At 41.0% G+C, this 15093-nt stretch overlaps 2 protein-coding genes across 2 annotated transcripts; both read right to left on the bottom strand.

The window, feature by feature from the left end:
* Positions 1-4116, bottom strand: LOC130433346 (transmembrane protease serine 6-like). Its single transcript, XM_056763169.1, has 9 exons — positions 4102-4116; positions 3018-3318; positions 2677-2781; positions 2476-2610; positions 1519-1684; positions 897-1075; positions 509-604; positions 296-438; positions 1-183 (listed from the first exon to the last, which is right to left on the bottom strand). The coding sequence occupies exons 1-9, from the start codon at positions 4114-4116 to the stop codon at positions 1-3; spliced, it is 1323 nt and encodes a 440-aa protein (XP_056619147.1).
* A 1750-nt stretch (positions 4117-5866) lies between these two features.
* On the bottom strand, positions 5867-13782 carry drd2l (dopamine receptor D2 like). Its single transcript, XM_056762611.1, has 8 exons — positions 13486-13782; positions 11639-11997; positions 11388-11497; positions 9634-9770; positions 7563-7768; positions 7370-7453; positions 6950-7274; positions 5867-6484 (listed from the first exon to the last, which is right to left on the bottom strand). Exons 2-8 carry the CDS (start codon positions 11975-11977, stop codon positions 6288-6290), a joined length of 1398 nt encoding a protein of 465 aa, XP_056618589.1. The 5' UTR covers positions 11978-11997; positions 13486-13782; the 3' UTR covers positions 5867-6287.
* Positions 13783-15093: the final 1311 nt, after the last annotated feature.

Here is a 15093-nt window from a genome sequence, read left to right as displayed (position 1 = left end):
TCATAGTTGTGTTTGTGGTGCCCATACACTGATATAACGATCCAGCCATGGCAGAAGTTGAGTGACTCGGGTGTAGACGCCCGGTTTGTTGTGTCTTCCACAACCTTCACCCCAGCTCACCACACCAGCCAACCTCCAGTCACCTGCTTCAGTTTTACACACCAGAGGACCGCCGCTGTCTCCCTGACGCACAATCACATCAACATCAACATCACCATCATCATCCAATCGTCAGCCTTCCTGATGTGCTGTTACAAACTCAAATCCAACAATGATGAGAACTGAAGATGTGTACCTGGCACGAGTCCACTCCTCCCTCCATCACACCTGCACAAAGCATTCTGGCAGTGAGTTGGGATCCATAGACGAATGACTGCGAGCACACTGACTGATCGATGACCTGAACCAGAGCCTGTCTCAGGTGTGGTGACAGAGGACCTGTTGGAGAACAGCACTGGATTGATGAACTCTATCTGAGTCTCAGGGTTGTGGAATGATGTGTGCTCACCTCCTTCAAGTGTGTAACCCCAACCTGTGACCCAACACGAGGATCCAGGTGGAAAGGAATCTCTCAGACGGGGTAAACACACGGGTCTCACACCGTCTACACAACACACAACACATCGGCTTGCATGTTAAATGATGCTAGTCAAAAGGTGATGGTTTCAATAAATCAGTTCAAAGGAATGAATCCAGATGTTTTTTTCAATAGTTCTGTTTGATGATTTCTCTAAACAACATCACTCAGGACTGATTGTCCATTCTTTCTTCAAACTCAATATACAACAAATACACAAGACAGAACATTTAAAACTGTTGTAATTCAGCACTTCAGAAACTAGAATGAAAGGATACTGTTAGAAGAAAGAATGTTGAATGAGACTTGTCTTCTGTACCTGCTATCATCATGTCAGACTGTGTGCGCAGCAGACACAGGTCGTAGTCGTTGGTGTCCTCAGAGAATTGAGGGTGAGGGTGAATCTCTAATGTGTTGTGGCGTTTGCCTTGAGACGGATCAGACACGCTCACAGTCTTAATCACCACCACCCAGTCAGACTTTTCCATCATGTTATATCTGTCACATGAAACCAAACAACAGCCGAGGGATGGTAAGATGTCTCATAATAATCTTGATATTAATAACTGTCTTAATGTTACACTTATGATAAATATTTACGTCAACATAGTTTCTCACTTTTACACCCGATAATAAAAATTCTGTCATCATTTACACACCCTCAGTTTGTTCCAAACCTGTAGAAACGTCTTTGTTTTGCTAAACAGAAAGGAAGATATTTGGAAGAATGTCAGGAACCAGATTTACTCCCATGTTGTATTTTCTCTACTATGGCAGTGAATGAGGACAAAGATATCAGAACAAAGACATTTCTACAGGTTTGGAACAAACTGAGGGTGAGTAAATGATGACAGGATTTTCATTTTTGGGAGAATTGTCCCTTTAAGGGCTTGAAATGCAGCTCATCCAATCAGAGATCTTCCTGAAACGTTTCTACTCACTGTATGAAGCAATGAGCGGCTGTGATGACCCATCGGGAGGTGAGGATAGCTCCTCCACACACGTGTTTGCCCTGCCAATGTAAACTGGTCTGCCACCCCCACTGATCCCTCACCGCCTCTGTGCCACCAACAATACGAGACCCGCCGCTCATCGACGAGGAGCAATCTGACAAGATGAGAAACACGAGTGCAGCAGACGTGACAGATTCATGTTCAAATTCTGTTTTCAGTCATTTCACGGAAGCAAGATGAATGTTGGAAAAGATCACGCGTGAATAATGATGTTTCTGATGACTGTAATAATCTACATGCATGACAGGAGGACATCATACATTCTGTCTCATCCCAGAAGAGAGACAAATCACAGATGTGTATTGTAATTAAAAATAAAAAACTCGGGAGAAACCAGTCTCCTTCTCATGTCACAGCTTCACTCACTCACTTTGATAAAAAAGTTACTGAGGAAATGTTTATGAAGAACAGGGAGATATTAGTTGTGATTTAGGAACTTTCATTTGTTGAAACTGTTAGTTCTAGATATCAGTGAGATCCGATGGAGAGCAAATGGAAACTTGGTTAAGTCTCATGTGTGTTTCAGATATTTCTCTGAAAAATGAGAAATGTGTCATGAGATGTCAACAATGTGTCAGACTGAGATCAGATTTGTCTCTATTTTTGTGAAGATCTCAAAATCTCATCACATTTACTCCAGATTATTTGACTTTATTTTGAAACTCAATTTTCGAAATCATTTTAAGAGAGACATCTGAGAAATAACTCTGAACTCCATCACATCTTCTGAGCTACTATGCGAGAGAAACATCTGAGACACAACATTTCTCTCTAGAATTTTGTGTTATACTAAAGAAAGTCAGATGAAGTTGTGAAGACGTGTGAGTGATGACGAAACACGATGACATGTGACAGCAGATCTCTGCTCTGATAGGATGACTGTACCTGAGGTGATGTTGACACTGAGATCAGACGGAGATTTGACTGAGTAGAAGGGTGTCTGTGTGATGCTGAAGTTCTGTGCATCTCCAGCGCTCGTGTAAACGTCTCGTGATTTATCCGGGAAACACACAAACTTCACTGATGAAGAAAAGCCTTGAGTTACACATCACACACTTCATAGTTGTGTTCAGGCGTGTTGTGTACCTGTGATGGCGATACAGACGGTGAGGACGATGACTGCGGGTACGAGGGCTGTTATGAAGGCCAGCCGGGAAGGACATGATGGCCAGAATCTGAACCCGGAGACGTCTGTAAAAAACACAAGAACAAACACACACCAACTCCTGTGATTCAAACAACTCATTAAAAAACTTCATCATCTTTTATTGTAAAACTAAACAACATATCAAACAATGATAGTTGATGTAATGTGTCAAGTGATGAAGATCCTCTGCAGCTCTTTCTGTGTATTACACACATGATGATTTGATATTTAAAAACAGATCATTATTTACTTCTGTTTGTTCTATTTGGACTCAGTGCACCTGTGTCATCAGCGGAGACGTCAACTGTGATTTCACCGTCCTGAAGTTCATGTTTTGAGGCGGTCTTGGAGTCAGTGGAGGGGTCTTGAGCAGGAGGAGGAATCATGGGAAGATGTGACATGATCACAGACAATGTGTACAGCTGGAGACAGACAGGAGGCACGTGTGTGTTGGAGGAGAGATGAAGAGAGACCGCGGGCGCTGGATTGAAGGCCACATGTGAAGGAATGTTCTGAAGACATGACGGAGAGATCTTCAGAGATTCACTCTCGTCCTTCGCTGGAGTTATTTTGTAGAAACCCTAAACACATTGAAAACAATATTGATTTATTCTCAATCCATTCAAAACCTCTCATAATATACCTCCGTGTGTTTCTGAGCCCACATTCATTTCTTTCTTCTGTCAAACACAAAGTGCTGCTATTAATGACACAAAGATGGCCATTAAAGCATCATACAACACAATTGATCTGCTCGGAGAACATGTCACATCTCATTCACACGTCTCTTGAATAAATATGTAACATCATTTTGTCCATTTTGTACCACACAGCTCATATTTGGATTCTATACTCCGACCTGTAGGGTCAATAAAAGCGAGTATACTATTGTCTGTTTGAATAATAGTTTCTGATTGGGTGGAAGGTGTGCATTAAAACCGTTTAATCCACGGATAGTTCCTGTCAGTTTGATCAACGTTTGAAACTAACATTCTGTCATTTCACCCGTCTGATCAAAAATGACATGTTAAGCATCAAAAACAGCTTTAACTTGGCAAATGACTATGGTACAAGCGTGATAATCCACGCCTAGCTGTGCGTTAAAGGATTTGAATGCACCTGGTGGTTCTTGGCCTCCATGTGGTGTAATAATCACTTTAATGCCCGGATAGCTGTGGATTATCCCATATGCCTTATGTTCTACTGTAAATTGCGAGATGACATGCAGTATTTTTATTTTCAAATCTTGGTTGCAATGCTTTAAATATAGATTTGACATGCATTCAGATTGAATTTATCCTGAAATCTTCAGAGGAGGTGTTTTCAGAGCAATGATGAAAAATCAAAGAAGGTTATGATCTCACCTGTGCAAACGCCATGATCAGCGGTGTCATCTGAGCACGTGTTTAAAGACACGAGGTCATTGTCTTCGGTTCAGACGACAGGAGAGGACGGTATAACAGAGGTCTGGAGGGCAAGCAGAAATGAACATGTAAAAGCACGTCTACAGAACAACAGCCTTGAGCTTCATGAAGAGCGATCAGCAGATCGGCTGTAACAGATAGCAGCTCATGGCTGATGAAAAATGCATGCAGATTATTGTTAGACAGGGTCAGAGTTGAGCGACTGAGGGTGAAATATACAGCCGTCTGGTCCCAGTGACTCAGCATGTGCCTTTACCTGCTATCAATCCTTCACATGATCACAGCTGTCATCACATCTAATGTCTAGATTCACTCTCGTGATAAAAGAAAGACAGGAGAAATGTGATGGAAAAAGTGTGGACGCACACACACGAGTGAGTGTATGTGTGTGTGTGTGAATCCTGTTTCACCTCAGGAGAGCATTTTCATGACGATCACATTACAGGGTCACATTGTGTCTCAGGCGTGTGTCATCGTGACATAAACACAATCTCACATTCATCTGAAGAGAAACACAACAGACGAGGATACACTAGCACCAGCAGTCATACAGTTTATTTTTTCACATCGCTTTTACATGAAGATTTAAAAAATAAAAGTCTAGGTTCTTCACATCAATGCCATATAAGAACCCTTTTTGTTTCAACGGAGAACCATTCAGAGGTTTAAATGGATGCAGACAGTTGTGTATATATGGGGTATGCAGTATATGTAGTGCATAGGGGCGCCGCACACGAGAAAGCGCCATTGTGTCAAAATATTATTTGAAGGTTTTTTTTATGAAAAGTAATCATATAATATGTTAATTATGCAATTATATAAAATGTTTTAATAATTAAAAATCAGATTAATCAAAAAAACAATAGTCAGGTTATCAAAATCGTCAGTAGTTGCAGCACTAATTTATTAATTTAGTTTATGATCTCACATACCCCTCAGAAAATGTGCAATTACACCCCTGGATGTGGATGGTTGAGGTTCATCTGGATTTGAGTCAATCTGCTGAGATCTAATGTAAAATATTGACTTTTGAGTTTAACACATTGTTGACATCTCTTCTCAATCATTTGTCACATTTCTGACTCTTTTCTCAGGAGAAGTTTTTGGTGATGCAGATGAGACTTAAACAGGTTTTCATTTGCTCTTCTTTGTTCTCATTGATGTCTATTGAAAAACTAAAGAAGTCTCATCTGTGATCTCAAAAATCCAAAAAATGTGGTGGACAAAGCATTGAAAAATTAAGAATATACCATGATGACATATTAATCACCTGCAGGTATGAATGTAATGAAATGGTATATACAGAAATAATGGAGCTCAATGTAATACTTTTTAAAGACTCTTTCCATGCATCAAACATCATAACCACTTCATGTTTTAATGGTTCACTAACGACCCTTGAATTTAAATTAACTATATATTAGATTGTATAGATTGTAAGACAGCACAACTAACAGTCTTAGTTTGTTTAGTAAGTTCTTATTAATGCAGCATCATTCAGAAGGGTGTGGATGAAGCACCAGAGAATGAACTGAGTGAGCGACCCAATGCAAGTTTATTAGAGAGAGAAACTTCTAATCATCACCTTCATGCACGGATCAGTACGATTTACAGTTATTCCCAGAGACGCCCTCAGCCACGCTAACAACTCTTTATCCTCCAAACATTTGCACAAAAACTTGCATTTCTCCATTATGTTGTTCAACAACCGGCTGTAAATGAACCTCCTGCTATTCAGACACAATGATAACATCAGGCAGACTCTCAATTTTCTATACATTTCTTTATCAACCTTTACGACACCTTGGGATTGTTTAGACAGCATTAATTGTGTGTTGTTGTTTAAGTGCTCTCCTTTCGTCTGTGTTATTCACAATTGTGTGCACATTACATCATGCTCCAGCAGTTCAGAAGAAAAGACAAAGAAGTATAAAACCATTTCACAGAGATGTAGTGTAAAGTAAGAGAAAGAGGTAGAGTGCACCTCAACAGACACTTGTGTTTTTACTTTGACAGCACCATAAGAAAACATCAGAGCTGATCAGAGCTCCACAGAATAGAGTCGAGTGTGATCAACCCACAGCTTTTCTTCAGTTTGGTGTTTGTGATTCTCATGGAGTTCTCTGTCAGCAGTGCAGGATTTTAATGAAGGCCTTGCGGAACTCGATGTTGAACGTTGTGTAGATGACGGGGTTGACGGCACTGTTCAGGTAACCCAGCCATGTGACGGCGCTGTAGAGAGACGGAGAGATGCAGCAGGTGCCGCAGTGAGCCTTCAACACGTGCGTCAGAAAGAACGGCAGCCAGCAGATGATGAACACGCCTGCAGACACACAAACACGCGTCACACACATGAACCATCTGGGCTCACAACTGGGGAACAAAGATCTGATTTTAAAATGCATTATTTCTAGGTGTGCGTTTTGGTAAAATTATCATTTTTGCTTATTCTGTGAACAACTGACAATATTTCTGCCAAATTTCAAATCAAAATTTCTGTTTGCATTTATTTTTCAGAAAATGAGAAGATAATGTCTATTTTTCAGACCTCAAATACTGCAAAGAAAACAAGTTCAGATTCACTTTTAAAGCAACACAACACCATCATATTTATTCATGTATTTAGGAAAAGTTCAGAAACATTTTTTTATCTTGATTTTTAAGACAGTTTTCTTTCACATTGCTGTTGGATGACTTCCTGTCACTCCTGAGGTTTGATTTTGGACACTGGACTAGAATGAGCACAACACATCTAGAAATGATGATGACACAAAAAAATCTCTCTCACCTAAAACAAAAGCCAGCATCTGAGTGGCTTTTCTCTCTTTCTGCTGTGATAATCTTCCTCTCGCTCTCTCTTTGGCTGTGGCTGCTTTCTCTCTTTCGGCATGTTGCTCTCTCCAGCCCGGCCGTCCGCGCAGATCCTCCTGCAGGGTGGTCCTGTGAGGGTCCGGGGCCGAGCGTGTGGAGCAGGGGCGGGTGGGGCTGGGCGCTACAGACACCGAGAGAGAGATTCTTGCTCGTCCCGGCCGCTGCGTCTGCTCTCTCTCCTGACTCAGAAAACACACAGGCTCCACCTCCAGAGGATGAACCAGCGCCTCCGTCGCCAATGTCTGCAAAGCAGAGACACAGACTCGCACCTGTTTACCTTCGGAAAGACGTGAAAATGCGTCTGAGAGAGATGAAGGTCATATGAAGAGTTTCTTACCACTTTCTTGCGCTGTGGAGCATCTGTAGGCGGCTTCACAATGACAGTACACAACTTGACGTCCTCTGGATGAGTACACTTATTCTGGCAAACAAACACGCAGACGGAAAAACAGATGGCTTTATCAAAGACATTCTACTTCTAGTTTCTAATCCGATAAACCTTGGATATAAACTCATAGGCTTGTGTGTACTTTGCCACGTCTCTGTCCATCTCCGGTTTGTGGATGAAGGCCGTGTCTGCGTGAAGGTGCTGTGCGTCTGCCCCGTCTGCGCAGAACCACGCAGATCTGCACATACACCAGCAGTGTCACAATGAAGGGCACGTAAAATGATGCGACGGATGAATAAATTACGAACGCAGGATCAGCAAAACTGCAATCTCTCCCTTCCTGACTGGCTGAGAGGAGGAGAGAGAGAGAGAGAGAGACATGATGAGTGGCATTTTGTTGTTATTCTTAAATCCTTTCACATTTCATAAAAATACAACAAAAACCTCAAGATATTTCACAACCAGAAGTCACAAACAACATGTATGTCAGTCATGGAAGAAATGTGTGTGTGTGCATGTAGATGAAGGACGCAAGTGTGTGCGTTTAGATGAATGTGTGTGTGCATGTGTAGATGAATGTATGTGTGTGTAGATGAATGTGTGTATGCATTTAGATGAATGTGTGTGTGTGTGTTTTGATGAATGGATGTGTTTGTAGATGTTTGTGTGAGTGCATTTAGATGAATGTGTGTGTGCGTGCGAGTGTAGATTAATGTGTTTGTGTAAATGAATGTGTGTGTGTAGTTGAATGTGAGTGTGTGTGTGTGCGTGTGTGTGTGCGAGTGTAGATGAATGTGTGTGTGTAGTTGAATGTGAGTGTGTGTGTGTGCTTGCGAGTGTAGATGAATGTGTGTGTGTGTGTGTGTGTGTGCGAGTGTAGATGAATGTGTGTGTGTAGTTGAATGTGAGTGTGTGTGTGTGTGTGCTTGTGTGTGTGTGTGTGCGAGTGTAGATGAATGTGTGTGTGTGTGTGTGTGTGTGTGTTTGTGTGTGTGTGTGTGTGTGTGTGTGTGTGCGAGTGTAGATGAATGTGTGTGTGTAGTTGAATGTGAGTGTGTGTGTGCGAGTGTAGATGAATGTGTGTGTGTAGTTGAATGTGTGTATGTGTGTGTGTGCGAGTGTAGATGAATGTGTGTGTGTAGTTGAATGTGTGTATGTGTGTGTGTGCGAGTGTAGATGAATGTGTGTGTGTAGTTGAATGTGAGTGTGTGTGTGTGTGTGTGTGTGTGTGTGAGTGTAGATGAATGTGTGTGTGTAGTTGAATGTGTGTGTGTGTGTGCGTGTGTAGATGAATGTGTGTGTGTAGTTGAATGTGAGTGTGTGTGTGTGTGTGCGAGTGTAGATGAATGTGTGTGTGTAGTTGAATGTGTGTGTGTGTGTGTGCGAGTGTAGATGAATGTGTGGGTGTAGTTGAATGTGAGTGTGTGCGTGTGTGTGTGTGTGCGAGTGTAGATGAATGTGTGTGTGTAGTTGAATGTGAGTGTGTGTGTGTGTGTGTGTGTGTGCGAGTGTAGATGAATGTGTGTGTGTAGTTGAATGTGTGTATGTGTGTGTGCGAGTGTAGATGAATGTGTGTGTGTAGTTGAATGTGAGTGTGTGTGTGTGCTTGTGTGTGTGTGTGTGCGAGTGTAGATGAATGTGTGTGTGTGTGTGTGTTTGTGTGTGTGTGTGTGTGTGTGTGTGCGAGTGTAGATGAATGTGTGTGTGTAGTTGAATGTGAGTGTGTGTGTGCGAGTGTAGATGAATGTGTGTGTGTAGTTGAATGTGTTTATGTGTGTGTGTGCGAGTGTAGATGAATGTGTGTGTGTAGTTGAATGTGTGTATGTGTGTGTGTGCGAGTGTAGATGAATGTGTGTGTGTAGTTGAATGTGAGTGTGTGTGTGTGTGTGCGTGTGTGTGTGTGCGAGTGTAGATGAATGTGTGTGTGTAGTTGAATGTGTGTGTGTGTGTGTGCGAGTGTAGATGAATGTGTGTGTGTAGATGAATGTGTGTGAGTGTGTGTGTGTGTGTGTGTGTGTGCGTGTGTGTGTGTGTGCGAGTGTAGATGAATGTGTGTGTGTAGTTGAATGTGTGTGTGTGTGTGTGCGAGTGTAGATGAATGTGTGTGTGTAGTTGAATGTGAGTGTGTGTGTGTGTGTGTGTGTGTGTTTGTGCGAGTGTAGATGAATGTGTGTGTGTAGTTGAACGTGTGTTTTTGTAGATGAATGTTGTACCCGTGTTGTTGAGACCGAACAGCAGTGGACATGATATGGCAAACGAGAGGAACCAGACGACAGCGATCATGAGTGCCACTCGTCTCCTGGAGCTGTACCGTGTGTTGTACAGTAAGGGCATTGCCACAGCCGTATACCTGCAGGTGCACAACACATCACATTACACCTCATCTGTTATATAGAAATATTACAATCACACAAATATTACATTTAAAACATGTTTTGTGGTATTAGTTTGTTCATTAAGATTCATTGTTTAATAAAAAGATGGTTTATAAAAGCAAATAAAGGTCTCATAGAAATACTTTAAAGTCACCATGAAAGTGTTTTACAGTGTTGCAGTGATTATTATAACTGATTTATCTGTGCACACTAGGGATGTCACGAGCCGATATATTTTGCTCGATCATTTTGTTTGGTAGCGTTTTCAACTGTAAATCATGTTTACACATTAGATTACATTTCAAAACAAACCATAAAATATTTTTTTTTTCTTCCGTGTCATATGACCCCTTTAAAGTGTACTTCATTGCTAAAGAAGGCCTTTTTACTGTAATGTTTCATATAATCCTGCTTTTTTTTGCAATCTTTAATCAAAAACAGTAAGCTCATCTCCCCCCTCAACCACATGACGTCATCAACAAAATGAAGGGTCAGACTATACTCGCTGTCCAATGGCCAGGCATTTTTACCCCTCCCCTTCAGGCCCAACTTACAACAAACCAATCAAAACGAGAAAGGCAAAATAAAGCCCCGCCCTACATTCTTTCTAATCTCCGAAGCCGTTTCACTCAGATACACGATACGGAAAAGAAGTCAATCACAACTTCGGCTTCATGGTAGTCTTGCGTAGACCACCAATAGCCGCTTTCTTTGACCAAGGCCCGCCCAAGAGGCCATATGACTGACAGGTAAGGCAACCAATCACGTTTGGTTTTGTGCCGCGTCGTGTGTAAGGGCGTGGAAATCTCCCCACAGTAACAGACCAGTGTAAATTCATGAACATCTCAAAAGTTAACAGGAACAAAATGATTATGAGTTTATGCCGTGAACCTTGCATACTATTTAGCGTTTAGTCGATCGTGATAAATTCTTATAGCAACCGTTGTAAACACGACAGTTTACTTCTTCGATCAAATGGTTTCGTGTTGTTTCCAGGCAGACCATTAAAGAATGCGACACGCACGTCTTCCGGAAATCCTTTGAAATTCAACCAATAGGATGACGACTTCAAACCTGGGCGTGATCTCTGAGACCAGTTTCACAATCAGCCTTTCAGAAAACAGAGTTTGTCTAAGAATCTCTTCTGTAGATAGTCCCGCTATTCAATCCATTATAAGTGGAAATATTGTGACCTGTCAAAATCAAACCGCATTTGGTAATGAATGAAAAGTCATTTCTGTTCATTTGAGAAATTAATTGATAGGAAATGAAAAGAGTGGCTCTGAATAGAGAAGAGCCATCAGAAGTCAAAAGCCAAATTCATGAGTCACATTTATTTTATGATTTTTATTAAAAAATGTCCAGATTGGAAAATCATGACTGACTCTCAGTTCCAACGGTTTCTCAGTTATTCATGTTTGTCTGATGTGATGCAGCTCCCAATATTCCAGCACATGACCAGCGCTGCTTTTAACAAGGAGAGACGTGTGAGAAAACTCAGAATCAGCTGAAAAGTTCCTTCAGGATTTCACACCACAGCACGAGTGTTAATGAGAATAATTCTGTGCTGTGGACGAGACGAGAAGCGTCACCTGTCAATGCTGATGGCACATAAGTTCAGGATGCTGGCGGTGCACATCATCACATCCAGCGTGAGCAGAACATCACAGTGAATCCGACTGAACCTCCATTCACCCACAACCTGACACAAACATATAAAGCTCATCTAAACATTTCATAATCTAATATGACGTTTAAATGACCTATTACTACTAGTTGTATTAACATACGCATTATAAAACTGAGCAGCAGTTTGATTCAGATCTCAGACGTGTGGACTGACCTCCAGATAGACGCCCCAGGGCATCACCAGCGAGGCCAAAAGCAGATCAGACACAGCCAGAGACACGATGAGATAGTTGGTTGTTGTCTGCAGCGCTTTTTCTCTCGACACGGCCACACACACCAGAACGTTGCCAAACACCACACAGAAGATCAACAACACCAACAACACAGCGTAGAAGTTATACGGCGGAGACGAGGGAGATGAAGACACAGAGCAGTTAGACTGAGGGACGAATGAAGATGGGGATGGAGGGAGGACAGATGATGAAGATGAAGATGATTGTGGGGTCCAGGGAGCGATGGAGATGTTGTCTTCGGTCCTGTTGAGAAGAGACATTGTGACACTTCTCTGGACACCTGACAGCAGACAGAAGAGGGAAAGATCTCAATCAAAACATCACTTCCACATAATAAATCATCAACCACGACTAGAACAAGTGTTTATTTTATAAAATGATATGTTTTATTTCTACAGTTGCTTTACAAAATATACTGAAGTGTCATACATGATCAATTCTCATGATTGTAACAAAAGGTTCATCAAACATGAGTTTTTATGTCATTTCAATATTTCCGTTGCTATCTTATTTATTTGTAATAAGTTGTGTCATCTGATTTTTGGATGCGGTGATGAGCAGCACATGTTTCTGTGGGATTTCTGTGATTTGAAGCCGTCAAGTATAGCAAATTTTGCAGAAAAAATGTATGATTTAAAAACAGCTAATAATGTTATCAGGAGTATTTCAAAGAAACATCAACGAAAAGAATGAAAAACATGAAGCTTTAATATTTTGTAAGGCTGATTTGTTTATGCGAGTTTTAGCCCTGACTGATGCGGGTATGTAACATATCATCACATATGTGTAGACTTTAATCTACACACACACTTTAACACTGACCCTTCAATTCAGTTTTCCTCTTAAATGATTACTGATATTATATGATACAACTCATTATTAATGTAATTTTAATATTTGGTGTTAAAATGTGGTTCTTTATATTTTTTCTTTTATTTCCAATGTTGGAACATAAACATAAAAAAAACGATTTAAAGGATAGATTATTAATGAGTTATGATCATTTAATGATAATTATAAGCTTGATGTGAATATGTGAGTAAATAAAAACGTAAGAAATTACGTCATTATTAATTTCATTTAAATAAACGAGTATTCGTACAAATACACACCGTTTCAGATTCAGATAAGAAACACACAAATGTAGATATGTGATATGTAAAAGGGAGAGTGGGGCAAGTTGTCACACTTTGTTTAGAATTAACAACAAAAAAAAACCTCTTTATTAACATTACTCGTTTGGTGTAACTATTGAATCCTAAACACCGATGTATCAGTTCTGTAGAGGATTAAAAATTGCAGATACAAATAACACTACACAGAATAAAATATATATAAAGTTTATACAGATAAATACAAATTAAACATACATGTCAAACACAACTATTACAAATTGTTGGTGTTAAAATGTTAAAATCATGTCCCATCATTATTTTCTCCTTTAATGCGAGTTCTCTTTTCTTGTTGACCTCGTCAAATTACAAAAAGGAAAGGAATTGTAACTAATACATTGTATAAAATGACTATATGAAATATTCTAGCTGTGAAACGTTGGACTTTAAGGTTGCAGAGCAGAATATACAATTATTATTATAATTTAAAGCAGTTTTAAATGACATGCAAAACCACTGGAGGAAAAGAACAAGCAAATGCGTTTATTGATATAAAACCCCGCGTGACAACTTGCCCCGGTGTGAGTGCAGTGAGTACAGCACTGTGAGGTAAACTATAGACAACATGGTAAAAAGAACCAAATAAAGTCACTTACTGTTATTCAGCTGCTGCTTTTACACTCATTCACTGTAAACCTCCTGAAATATGAAGAACACAAGAGGATTTATTATGACATGCGATGAAATCTGCAGTTATTCCTCGTGCACATTGAAGTAAATGCAGCTCAGCCGCCTCACCGCTCATCTACTCTCTCTCTCTCTCTCTCTCTCTCTCTTTCTCTCTCACACACACTATCTCACACACTCTCTCTCTCTCTCTCTCTCTTTCTCTCTCACACACACTATCTCACACACTCTCTCTCTCTCTCTCTCTCACACACTATCTCACACACTCTCTCTCTCTCTCTCTCTCTCTCTCTCTCTTTCTCTCTCACACACACTATCTCACACACTCACTCTCTCTCTCTCTCTCTCTCTCACACACATACTATCTGCACACTCACTCTCTCTCTCTCTCTCTCTCTCTCTTTCTCTCACTCTCTCTCTCACACATACTATCTGCACACTCACTCTCTCTCTCTCTCTCTCTCTCTCTCTTTCTCTCTCACACACTATCTCACACACTCTCTCTTTCTCTCTCACACACACTATCTCACACACTCACTCTCTCTCTCTCTCTCTCTCTCTCACACACATACTATCTGCACACTCACTCTCTCTCTCTCTCTCTCTCTCTCTCTCTCTTTCTCTCACTCTCTCTCTCACACACATACTATCTGCACACTCACTCTCTCTCTCTCTCTCTCTCTCTCTCTCTCTCTTTCTCTCTCTCTCTCTCTCTCACACACATACTATCTGCACACTCACTCTCTCTCTCTCTCTCTCTCTCTCTCTCTCTCTCTTTCTCTCACTCTCTCTCTCACACACATACTATCTGCACACTCACTCTCTCTCTCTCTCTCTCTCTCTCTCTCTTTCTCTCACTCTCTCTCTCACACACATACTATCTGCACACTCACTCTCTCTCTCTCTCTCTCTCTCTTTCTCTCACTCTCTCTCTCACACACATACTATCTGCACACTCACTCTCTCTCTCTCTCTCTCTCTCTCTCTCTCTCTCTTTCTCTCACTCTCTCTCTCACACACATACTATCTGCACACTCACTCTCTCTCTCTCTCTCTCTCTCTCTCTCTCTCTCTCTCTCTCTCTCACACACATACTATCTGCACACTCACTCTCTCTCTCTCTCTCTCTCTCTCTCTCTTTCTCTCACTCTCTCTCTCACACACATACTATCTGCACACTCACTCTCTCTCTCTCTCTCTCTCTCTCTCTCTTTCTCTCACTCTCTCTCTCACACACATACTATCTGCACACTCACTCTCTCTCTCTCTCTCTCTCTCTCTCTTTCTCTCACTCTCTCTCTCACACACATACTATCTGCACACTCACTCTCTCTCTCTCTCTCTCTCTCTCTCTCTCTTTCTCTCACTCTCTCTCTCACACACATACTATCTGCACACTCACTCTCTCTCTCTCTCTCTCTCTCTCTCTCTCTCTCTCTCTCTCTCGACAGACTGAAGCACCTCAGCTTAATAATATTCATCTAAACTTAATCAGTGTTCACATTATCCATCATATTTAAACGTCATCAGTTATCGTCTCCATAGACTAAAATGGTCTCTGAATAAAAGATTGCGAC

The sequence above is a fragment of the Triplophysa dalaica genome, chromosome 12 (genome assembly GCF_015846415.1).
Source record: "Triplophysa dalaica isolate WHDGS20190420 chromosome 12, ASM1584641v1, whole genome shotgun sequence".
NCBI lineage: Eukaryota > Metazoa > Chordata > Actinopteri > Cypriniformes > Nemacheilidae > Triplophysa > Triplophysa dalaica.
This window is presented reverse-complemented; position numbering and strand designations above follow the sequence as displayed.